A 12156-nucleotide genomic window follows, 5' to 3' on the forward strand; every position below is an offset into this window, starting at 1 on the left:
ACGTGTGTGGGTGTTTCTATCCAATAATTTAGTTAAAAATTATATCTATAAGTTTTTGTTTAGGTTTTAATAATTGTGTATTTTTTATTTCAAAGATCTATCTCTATTCAATAATAGATAATATTTTTAACTTTTTTGAATATACAATCACTAAATAAACAATAAAAGATAAATGCAAATAATCCTTGAATTGCATCTATATTTTGAATAATGTGATGAAGTAGAAACAAATAGGTGAAGATGCAAAGTTTTTTTTTTTTTCCTCAAATTTTATGGATAGAGTTTGTATAGGAAACTCAACGATTATTTGATAGAGTTTGTATGAGAAACTCTATGTGAATTTCTGAAGATTTGTTTGTAAGTAAGTCAAGCTTGGATGTTGAACTCGAGTTTAAGCTTAATTTCATGCTCAAGCTTAAAATCGAAATTTATTCGATAAAAGGATTCAAATTTTATATAGCAAGGTTAACTATGTATGCGAGACTAAACGAGCATATTATTCACATAAATATAAAATTAGTTATATTATATATAATACAAGTATTATTGTAAAGAAGTGCAAAGCATCAATAACAAAATGTTTGTATGAACATGTTGCAATTGAAATTGACTTTATCAACAAGATTTATTTTGTTAAAGTAGCGTTACTAGAGAATTCACATCGCCTACTATGATGGCACAATGGGTCGGTCATCTTAGACGTGATTTTGCAACTGCATAGTCTACTCAAATAAGCCTCCTCCTCGAGCCTCGGTACAACATCAAACACTATTATCACCTCGTCTCGCCTTCGTCTATATTTTTTTATCTTCGATCACACGCCATACCGAATCGTTATTGTTTTCTAGTCTTCACGTCTCTGAGAAATGGTGTCTGCCCCGTTCAAACAAAACTAGTTTTGTTGTAGCTGACCTGACAAGTGACCACGCTAGTTCCCTGTTGAACCGTCCCGTGTGGTTTTCAAAATATTGGTAAATCCCACCAACATGACATAAGCTTTAGATAACAAACTTACAAACCCTTCATTGAAATTTGCACAAAACTACAAGCATCCTACATTAAATTCAGTTCAGTCCTACAACCACGCAGCGTGTGTGTGTGTGACAGAAAGATTAAAATTTCTTTATACAAGCAAAACACAGGCTTGCAGACCAACAAGCCACTACCCAGGGCCAGATCCAGGCATGAAGGACATGGCCCGTCTGAAATCCAGTGACTTGAGAGACTCTGAGATGTTTTCCCCCTGTGGTGGGACCCATAATCCTCCATGTGGCAGCAGCACCTGTGATTGCCTACCTTTGTTGCCGCCGCTCCCTTCATCACCTTTAGCAGGAACTTCTTTCACCTTCTTCACGTACTCGAAAAACTCAGCCACTTGTCGAGCATACCTTCACATACATATAAAAGAAAGAAGATACGTTCATACATCAAAACAAGAGCTCAATACAATGACTTCTCAACTAAAACGGAAGTCAACAATGAAGAATTAGATATGTAAATCATAATGCAAGGATAAAAGTAAAACGCATGTGTACTAAAAGATTTACGATTGGGGCTTTGATGAAAAAATCCATTTAAAAGTTAGTCAACAGGAGAATAAAAAAGCTGCAATGACACGAAATGCTCGTCGCGGTGGAAAAATGTGGGTCCGTATGTAAGGCCCGCAGAAACACGTATGGGTTCAGGTAAAGGCTCTCCCGAATATTGGGTAGCTGTTGTTAAACCAGGTCAATCCTTTATGAAATGGGTAGAATAACAGAAAATATAGCCAGAAGGGCTATTTCAATAGCAGCGTCCAAAATGCCTTACGATCTCAATTCATCATTTCGGGATAAAAAAATATTAGATTATAGACTTATACAAGGATTCTTGATAATTTAATAAAGAGTAAATTACGTTTTTGGCCCCTGTGGTTATATCACTTTTACTATATTAGACCAAAATAAGAATTTTTAACATATCTGCCCTCATGGTCTCTATAACTAACCATTTTGGCCCCTAAGTCTAACAATTTTAGCCCCCATGGTCTCTATAACCAACCATTTTGGCCCCCATGATCTCTAGACTTAGGGGCCAAAATGGTTAGTTATAGAAACCATGGGGGCAGATATGTTAAAAATTCTTATTTTGGGCTAATATAGTAAAAGTGATATAACCACAAGGGCCAAAAACGTAATTTACTCTTTATTAAATTATATATCTTTTTAAACAGACCCAGATCAGGACCAGAAACAATTGCTAATTTAGAGAATTTATTAACTTATTAATTTATTAAGTATTAGTCTAATGAAGTTCTAACGTATATGCATTATATATAGACATTGGGTTACTTTCGATCCATTTGACCCGTTCTCCTTTTGGCTATATTGTTTTATTTGGGCCGTTTGAGATGGAACACAACCCATATGGCCATACCGGACCACTCAACAGTAAATGGGTCATGCAAACAAGAGTCAAGTTTTTTTTATAAAAAATAAAAAATAAACAACTATGGTAAGCAAGTTAAATGAAAGAAACCATACTGTTGTTTAGCTTCAATATCCTTGCTAAAATCGATGTTAGGCTCGCAGTCAAGAACCAAAGCAGGCACCTATTTGTAGGAAACAGAGTCAACATACAATTGTAAAACAAAATTAAAAAGTCAACTACACTCAACATTTAAAAGTACCTTCTGGATACTCGAATGCATATGATTTCCCTCCAAATAAAAGACACGCGATTTTATATCAGGGTGCAAAGAACTATCCATGTGAGCAGGAAGATTACTAACAGACAAAGTTCCATGATTTCCACTTTCGAATGGAAAAAGCCAGCTTTCATGTTTTTCATGCAAATCACGAAGATATTCTAGGCTGACCCCACCTTCCTCTGCTCTCTTTCTAAGCATCATTCGTTTATGACAAGTATCTGGGCTGGCCCGTAGATAGATAAAAGCATCTGGAATAAGGCCCGGAAGAGAAGAAACAACCGGGTCAAACCATGAGTCATAGATGCTGATTTCCATTTCGTTCATCCAGTTAGCTTCGTGCACAGCCCTCACAAAAACCTTTTAACCAAAGAAAAACAATACAAATGTTAGCCCAGAAATTTCATTGGCTTAAATAAAGTTTTAACTATCTCAACAAGACAAGAGTTAAATTTTTAGGATCATTTTCATATATACCCTTACAACTTTAAAATTTTCATATATACCCAACCAAAACTAAAAATATCATACATGCCGTTACAAAGTAGTTAAAATATCAAATACACCCAATTTATTAAAAACAATCTAATAAATGATCGTTTTACCCTTATTTTTTAACTTCAAGTTTTCATATATGCTTATCTTTTAACTTCATATTTTTATATAACACATTTTTAGCTTAAATTTATTTTTACCCATAAGGAATAGTATACTCCATATATAATATAAAGCTAAATAAATTATGCTAGAAATAAGTAAATATAATATTTGAAGTTAAAGGTCATATATGAGATTTCAAGTTTTAGAAAAATAAAGGTAAAATTATCATTTATTAAATTGCATTTAATGAATTGGGTATATATGATATTTCAACTACTTTGTAAGGGTACATATGATATTTTGCAACTTTGTAGGGGTATATAAGAAATTGCCCCAAAATTTTAAATACATAAATCGATAACTTTGTTAAAGTTAACGTTTTCGTACATAAAACATACCATCCTATCACTGAAAACGCTTCTCTCCATCAATCTGAGGGGCTTAATTCCACTCGACGATTCCTTCTCCTGCATAACTCTTGTAACAAACACATAGTTCTGGAACGTGTAGGCATACCTTTGCGGCTCAGCATAAAAAGCATCTAATATGTTAAAGTGATCAGGCCCGATATCTTGCCACTTGTCGATGGGTTCGGGAACAATCTCAACGAGATCCTGAAGCTCAAGAGTTTCATTAGCAATTCTTTGCAAAAAAGTTGTTTTTCCCACACTTATATTTCCTTCTACACAGAAAGTAAGCCGTTTCTTTGGCTGTACGGTGTTCACGCTGTCACCTTTTAGCTCTTCATCCACACTCTCTTTAATGAATGTGGTTATACTTTCGGCATGGTTTCTGTGTATGATGCCAACAGAGCTTCGTAAAAACTCCACCATCTTTTGATTTGACTTCCCGAAAAACTGTAGAGTGTGACAAGGAAAACACACTAATTATACTGAATATAATAAAAAATATTATTATAGAACATTAAACACTACCACTGAGAGACAGATTCTTGCTCAATTAAAAGAGTTACAGGTCAGTTACCCTGGGTTTAAAAAAGCTGTGCAGGCCTCATTGCTTCAGCCCACATAAGGCGCATGTTTTAAAGGAAGCACACTGAGGCGCCTTTTTTTTTGGCAAAAAAGTGACCCTGAAGCGCGCACCTCACGTATTTCCCATATTTTTGTGCAGCAGATTGTTGTACAACATGCTTTTCAGGTTGTACATGTATGTAATTTTAATATTAAATTAAAGAGTTAATTACTGTTTTCGTCCCTGTGGTTTGTCAAAAATCACTATTTCAGTCCATTAGTTTAAAAATTGCGATTTCAGTCCCTGTGGTTTCACTTTCGTAACCATTTCAGTTCCTGTGGTTTCACTTTCGTAATCATTTCAATCCATTATTCTGTCAAGTACAGGGACCGAAATGGTTACGAGGTGGACTGAAATGGTTACAAAAGTGAAACCACAGGGACTGAAATCGCATTTTTTAAACTAATGGACTGAAATAGTGATTTTTGACAAACCACAGGGACGAAAACAGTAATTAACTCTAAATTAAAACATATATAAAGCTTGTTTGTTTCCAAACATTGGGTAAATGATGCTAGAAACCTATATGAAATATAAAAATAATATAATTACTTGTGCCTCGGGTACGAAAAGCTTGGTGCTCCGCCCCCTTAGTTTTAGACCCCGTCGCTTGTGTACACTTGTTGCTTTTTAAAACCAGGCAATTACCATATGCTTAACATGGTTTTACAACATAAAACAGCTATAAAATTACTTATTATATTCCCTTCTTTCCCAGTAATTTATATATAAAAATAAAAAAAAACATTAAAATATTAATATTTGTAAAAAAGTCATCCCTTTACCACAACTTAAAACAATCCATAGATCAAACGCATGCAGACTGTCAGATAATAAACTAATTATTAAAAGGCGTAGAGAAGAGAAAGAAACCTTGTCCTTGTAAATTTTCTTAAGCTCAGCAACACCCCCAATTCCATTCTCCACCAACTTCCTTAAATTCCTGGGACCCACCCCCGGAATCGTCAACAAATCCGGGTTTCCGGCAAGCAACGGCGGAGCATTACCACTACCCACAGAACCCCTGTTTCTCCTGCTAAACTTCACAGGTTTCTCATCACTATCCTCACTATTAGATTCAGAACTCATAGCGGAAACCGAAACCCCCTTATCAGTACAAAACCAAGCCACACTTCGATTCTCCTTCAACCCGACCCATGCCCTAGACTGAACAACATTTACAGAGCACCTGCAATTGCGGGAATTGAAAGCCAAACGAGGGGAATTTGAGCACGTGTTACTAGTGGCAAAAGGGTTTCTGCAGGCTATGGCGGCGGACATGCCGGCGGCGGTGGGCATTGATGGAGTAATTGAAGTTGGGTTAAACCTCAGAGAAGGGAAATTAAACCCTGAGGGGATAAGGGCAAGTGGAGGGGTAAATATGTGGGGTGAAGAGCAGAATCCTGCGCTAGGGTTTAGGCGTAAAAGCTTCTGCATTTCCTTATCCCTTTAATTTCATCTTCTTTGTCTTCTTGCTTCGATTTCACTGTAATAATTTCTGCTGCTACTTTTTGTGTAGATAGAGAGGGGTTTTAGGCATTTGGGGATACGCTTAGGGTTTTGAGAATATCGCCGCCTTTGGGAATTTCGGTGTGACAGATTAAGCCCCTACATACGGTAGTAAACTATTTAAGAGAGAATCCCGAAGGCCATCCTTTTACCGTTCCCCAATTTTTTACTAACAGCTCACGTTGTCACGAGTTTTTACTTACTTTTTTTATCTTATAGTTTCACAAATTTTCGCTAACAACCATTCATTAAAATAATATCTAAATCTAACAAATTCTTAAAAAAAGGAAAGAAAACTTTTGATTGATTGAAAAGGAAAAGGGGACATATCTTCTTCCTTAAGGTGTGATGCAGACCACGCCCCTCCCTTTTAAGCCACCATTCACGCCCCATGGAGGGGTGTTTAACGTCCACCGCAACCACCATGGCAGGGGGCGTTGCTTCGTAAAAGACAGCCTAAACGACTATTTTAGTCAAAGAATCTATAAAAACACCATGTGTAGTGGTCCACGACTCCACACCCACTACGTGGCCACCATACCCATGGCACATCGCAAGCCCCCTGCCTTTTCATGCGTTGTAAGATCCACGTCTTCCCCTCCACACCACACGGTGCAGTGTTCACGCCCCATCCACATTGATTTTCAGCAAAAGTGGTGTGATGTGCATAAAATACAACATATAAATTGTATCAAATACGGCGTAAAATCAACCTTTTTTCGGTACTAATGTTGGAAAAAACTTGTTTCTTTGTTCCTTTTTAATTTACAGGGCCAAAAGAGCTTAAATGTGCAAAAGGAGCAAAATAACGGCAACAAAAAAAACATAAATACAAAGAAGGAGGATTGACGCAACTCGCCAAGCCCCAATCCACATCCAAACCAACAAAACAGCAAGATCAGAAGACCTGACACGGGGCCGTGTCCACCAGACACAGGCGGTGTCCAAGACTGGAATCTCAGCAGAAGAAAAGACAATAACAAAGGACAAAACAGCCAACCAACACGGGGCGTGGTCAACTCAAAGATTTGCAAAATATGCAATTGTACAGCAAGTACATACATTGGCCACGGGCCGTGCCGTTGACACACGGGGCCGTGTTAGTACAAGACCTGACACTACAGTTAATGAGGAAGAAAAAGAGAGAGAGAGGTGGCCACGGGGCCGTGCCAGGTGGGCACGGGCCGTGGTGAACGTCCTGTTTTCAGCTATAAATAGATGTGCTTGGTTCCATTCCAAACCATCCCTTGACAAACCACTTCTCTCTCACTTGCCACCATTCCACCACCACTACAACACCACCATCCACCACCATCATCCAGCTTCCATCATTTAGAGTGTGTGTAGTAGTCTCGGGATCCAAGATCGATCGTAAGAGTATTTGTCAAACAAAGGCCATGCTTGGCTAAACTCGTATATCACTTGGTGAAGACAAATCTTTTATGTATTACTTTTTTATTTCCAATCTTTGGCAACTTTTTAATTGGGTATGTATTAATGACTTTAATAACTAGTTTTTTTATATTGAAGGCAAATTTATCTAATCATTCTTCATATGTTGTTGATTCACATATTCGTGTCTTTACGGTCTATATAAATCGCGTTAATTGTCTGGAATGGGGTTAGGAGGGTGGGTGGGTAAATTTTATGTCTCGTTCAGTGTATAGATCCTGCGAGAACCTGGTTCAAGCTTAGTATTACTTCACGAGTGGACGGGCATAACCCCCCGCGGGAGAAGTAGGAACCGCATAAATCCCTTATCTATAAATTACTATTAAAACTTTAAACCAACCCTGCGAGGACTGTATCCCTGCTGACTCAGACCAAAGGTTGAGGGTGATCGCTGCCTGGAAGGGGGCCCACTACTTTCGCATTAATAACTTACTTAATTATCTTTCAATAATCTGACCTTTCGGGACTGTATCCTTGCTAACTCAGGCCAATAGGTTGAGGGTAACGTTTCCTGGAAGGGGGCCTACTACTATAACTTAAAGATAATCTTTTAAAATGCCCAAAGTGCGGAATCATCAAAAGGATACATAAAAGAGGAGTTGGAACCAGGTGATTCCTTCTTGTCTATCTGTTTTTCCTTATATTTTATTTTTGTTTTTTAGTTTATCTTTTTATATCTTTAAAAACATTCTTATCAAAGTTTGGTTGGATTAGACGTTAAAGATAAACCGGTATTAAAAGCTCTTGTGTCCTTGGACGACCTCGGCATCTTCCCATCACTATACTACGTCTGCGATGGGTGCACTTGCCCTAATGTGTGTGTAGAGTGATGGTAGAATATCATCTTTTATAAATTTAAAACTTGAATCGACGAGTAAAAAAAAAACTAAAAATATATCATAAAAATATGTACACACCCGCACAAGTCAAGTTTTTGGCGTCATTGCCGGGGACACAAGGATTTTAAGAAAACTTAAAATTGACGGCCTAATCTTTTTTATCTTTTCTTTTTAGGTTTTTCTTCTTTTTCTTTAAATTTTCCACTCTCTGAAGAATTGACATGGGGCCATGTTACTCTAACACGGCGTCGTGTCAACTCTCCAGTATCATTAAATCTATTTTCTGTCAGATACAGACTGTAGCACGGGCCGTGTTACCCTAACACGGGGTCGTGTCAAACTAACAGTTTGTAGGAAAATAGTAACCGCCTGATCCCGACGGTTAAAAACTTTCTGGAAAAACATGGATTTTTATGATTATTTTTACCCACGCCACTCTTACGGTGCATGGTGCGATTATTGTGGGGAGGAGAATGAAGAATCAGAATGTGGCGTTCTAAACTTCACTCCCCACTATTTAGCCCCATCATTTTCCTGTGACGAACACCTTAAGATGGGCGGGAGTAAAAATGATAATGAAGTCCATCCACCCTCTCACCTAGACGACTAAGAAGACATAAGTCAAATAGAAAAGAAGATTCTCCTAAAAATCAAATAAATAGAATCCTTGATGAAGGCGCGATATTCATCAAGGATCCAAATCGAAGGAGAATCGATAGAAGAAAAATCAGGTACAAACAACACCGAGACCAACAAACCTACCGTAGACGCTTGCGAAGACGAAGACGATAGTCGTCACTTTTTCGATTTACCGATGACGGTCCCCTTTAGAGTGTGTGAGTTTCACACCGACGGTTTGGACATAAGCAAGTCGACTCATACTTCTTTAACAAGAGCTCGGATAAGGTAAATAACGGATAGTTTCGTTTTCCCATGTTTAAAGTAGGCTTCTACCTTTCCGACAACCTCCTGCGTTTTCGTACCTCTCGTCGGAGTCTAAGGTATATCCGGCTATACGGTGTCGTTCCAACTAGTAAGGAACCACCCGATTATGGATAATTCCTTAAAACCCTAGACAAACTTCATAAATTCCAACACGGGGCCGCGCCAAACATCCTTCAGAAGCATGGGGCGTGCTGGACCAACACGAGGCCGTGCCCCCGCATTAAAGTTCAAACAGAGAACGCAAGAAAGAGAAACAATTAAAGTTCAAAAATTCAAAATCTTACAAGAACATCCAGACGAAAGACGAACGACCGGAAGAATTCAAAATAAATTTTATGAAGGCAAGATCAAAAGGACACAATCTTCATCGAGAACAAAATGGTTCCACTACATCCGATCACCTCCGATCATCGTCTCCACCTCCGGTGTAACACCTCGAAAATTTTGCATCCTATAATGTAATGACACGTGTCATAAGTTTACACGTGGTTATAGATACTAAATAAGGACTAAAATTGACAAACATAGAAAGTATGTGAATCCGAGGGTTCAAAATGTCAACGAGGGATAAATATATTGTACAGTAACCCTAAATGATGCTCGTACCTTCAAACGAATGAATCATGGATCATACGGAACGAAATGTGGAAGAAAGTGAGAGATTACAAACTACAGGGGTTAAATGTGTCAACATGTTTAAGTTATACCTCTGATTGACCCTTTAACAAACTCGAGACTTTCTAACAGTAGATTACGCTCACTAGAATGTACGATATAAATTTCACAAGGTTCCGTTTTAAAATGAGAAAGTTATGATCGAATTTGTATGCGAGCGGTTAAAAGCGTCAAACATTGAAAGTTATGACTTTTCGGGTAATAATAAAATAACCGAGGATTAATAAGTCGGGTAAAAGTTACAAGGCCCTTATTCGTAAATAAAAAAGGCCCAAAACGCAAAGTTACCCCTTCGAAACGCCAAGAGCCGACGGTAATAATTGAAAAAGATTTGAAAATCTTACAGCAGGCCTCAGGCGGGCCGCGTAAAGGTTACAAAGGACATTACGCGGCCCGCGCTGACAGTAGAAGATATGGGCTCTGACATTGTGATTCATACGGGCCGCGTAAAGGTTAAGAGGACCCTTACGCGGGCCGCGTCAATGACCCAGATACAGAAAATGCGGACAGAAGCACTGTTGAGTGTTTTAACCGACATATGAGCCATTATTATGAGCATGGGCGCCCCCTAAACGTCCCCTAGCACTCAGGGACAGATGTTGATGATCTAAGAACACTTGTAGCCTTAGTTGTCAATGATCTAAGGTGTATGATTTACTTAAAAGGGCCATTAGTTGCAACAATGTTCTTCACACCTTCATTCTGCTTTCTTGATCACTTCTGGAGCTCAAGAACTCTCTCTTAGCATCTCTGGTCGTGTACCAAACTTCTATAAGTGTGCTCAACCCTTCGTGGTTTAGTTTTTGCTTAGTTATAGCTTAAAAGTCAATCCGTCGTAATTAACGATTGACTTAACGATTAATCACGAATGGTTCAGTGATTAGCCGAATCAAAGGTAGTTATATGTTGGTAATTATGTGGGCATTAAACCCTTAAGAGGGCACCCTCTAATTCCCACTCTAACTAGTCCAAATGTCGGGTCAAAGTTGCTTAGAAAAAGTCAACAGAATACTAATTTTCGATTTAACGCATAATTAACAATGTAGATGGCATGTAACCTATTTTATCACTCATATAACTTGATAATAAGTATTATAATTGATCTAAGCTTGTTTGATCCGACCATTTACTGTTTTGACCCGGTTCGGAACCGAAAGTCGCAAAACTTTGACTTTTGCTTTGACTTCAGTTCTGACCCGATTTAGTATGATTTAGATATGCCTTAGGACTCTCTTAGGATCAGGTTACATGATGCTATAACCCTCTGTGGCTGGTTCGTTGCTTGTCCGAGTCGTTTGCACATTTCCGTTATATGCTTAAAAGTTGACCATAATGCCCTTTTGACTTTAAAACGAGAATTTTGGACATGTGAAAGGACAATAACCTTAGTTACTGATTTCTAAGCATGTCCCTAAAATTTCATGTCAATCCGAGGTCTAGAATAGGAGTTATGCTAATTAGCGCAATTAAGGAAACTTTAGTAATTAAACGGCGCAATTAGCATAAAGCCTATCTAAACCCAAATTTCGACACCAAATCTTTTACACAATGATGTAAAATAATATTTTGCGAATTTTAAAGATTTTTAATTATTTTTAACCTACTCATAACCTACGGTTATGGCATTGATTCGGTAAATACCGAATATACCCTTTTCGGGCGTAAAATGAGTTCTACATGGTATTTTGACCCGAATCCAGTTGCTACTGATTTTAAATAATAAATAAAGTATTTTAAACTTTATAACCTGTTCAGAAAACTCAGAATACCTGTAGAGCTCGGAAACCTCTTTTATAATCTTTAAAATGACCAAAATACCCCTACGGGGCGTATATTTGGGATTAAACTCGTTATGGGCATAATGGAAGGTATCCTACTGATACCACAACCTCTTTAGAGCATATTAACTTAGGAAACCTGTGTAGGACTCTTACGGTTACCCGTTACGCCATTTGCGCGTACGGTTCGGTTTATGTAACTAGTTTACATAAACTAGCCGAAACGGGTCAAACCTTATCGTTTTTACCTCAAAATCCAGAATGTGTTTATATTACCCATATAAAACAAGTCTTCAAACTTGTTGGGTCCAAACCACATTCCATTCCCGGTATTCGCCTTTCATGCGATTAAACCGTAATTATCCTTTGAAACTGACCGGTCTGAGCTAAGGCTAAATTAAAGACCCGTTAGGATTCTAATAGGTTATTATGAACCTTCGTTCCAGAATAGGAGACCAGTAAAAGATACTTGCATTTGTTTGTTGAGGTTATTACTTGCTCAGGTAAATACTTTTAACTTATTTCCCCTTATACGGGCTTGGGGTACGGTATATAAAATATCGCTTGATCGGGCAATTGACCCCAACTCATTAGTAGTTGAGTATTATCAAAGTGACCCATTTAAAAATTTGGTTTTGTT

At 37.9% G+C, this 12156-nt stretch overlaps 1 protein-coding gene across 1 annotated transcript; it reads right to left on the minus strand.

The window, feature by feature from the left end:
• Positions 1 to 997: 997 nt before the first annotated feature.
• LOC110878798 lies at positions 998 to 5938 on the minus strand. Its single transcript, XM_022127162.2, has 5 exons — positions 5192 to 5938; positions 3685 to 4143; positions 2669 to 3046; positions 2523 to 2590; positions 998 to 1388 (listed from the first exon to the last, which is right to left on the minus strand). Exons 1-5 carry the CDS (start codon positions 5753 to 5755, stop codon positions 1163 to 1165), a joined length of 1695 nt encoding a protein of 564 aa, XP_021982854.1. The 5' UTR covers positions 5756 to 5938; the 3' UTR covers positions 998 to 1162.
• Positions 5939 to 12156: the final 6218 nt, after the last annotated feature.

Source organism: Helianthus annuus, chromosome 9 (assembly GCF_002127325.2).
Source record: "Helianthus annuus cultivar XRQ/B chromosome 9, HanXRQr2.0-SUNRISE, whole genome shotgun sequence".
NCBI lineage: Eukaryota > Viridiplantae > Streptophyta > Magnoliopsida > Asterales > Asteraceae > Helianthus > Helianthus annuus.

Bases quoted from the DNA above. Each gene is read 5' to 3' on its own strand.
- LOC110878798 (XM_022127162.2), bottom strand. From the start codon at position 5,755: ATGCAGAAGCTTTTACGCCTAAACCCTAGCGCAGGATTCTGCTCTTCA. The intron at 3,047-3,684 runs GTATGTTTTATG...TTTGGTTAAAAG, and splicing joins GCGTTTTCAGTGATAGGATG to GTTTTTGTGAGGGCTGTGCA. The intron at 1,389-2,522 runs GTATGGTTTCTT...ATGTATGTGAAG, and splicing joins GATATTGAAGCTAAACAACA to GTATGCTCGACAAGTGGCTG.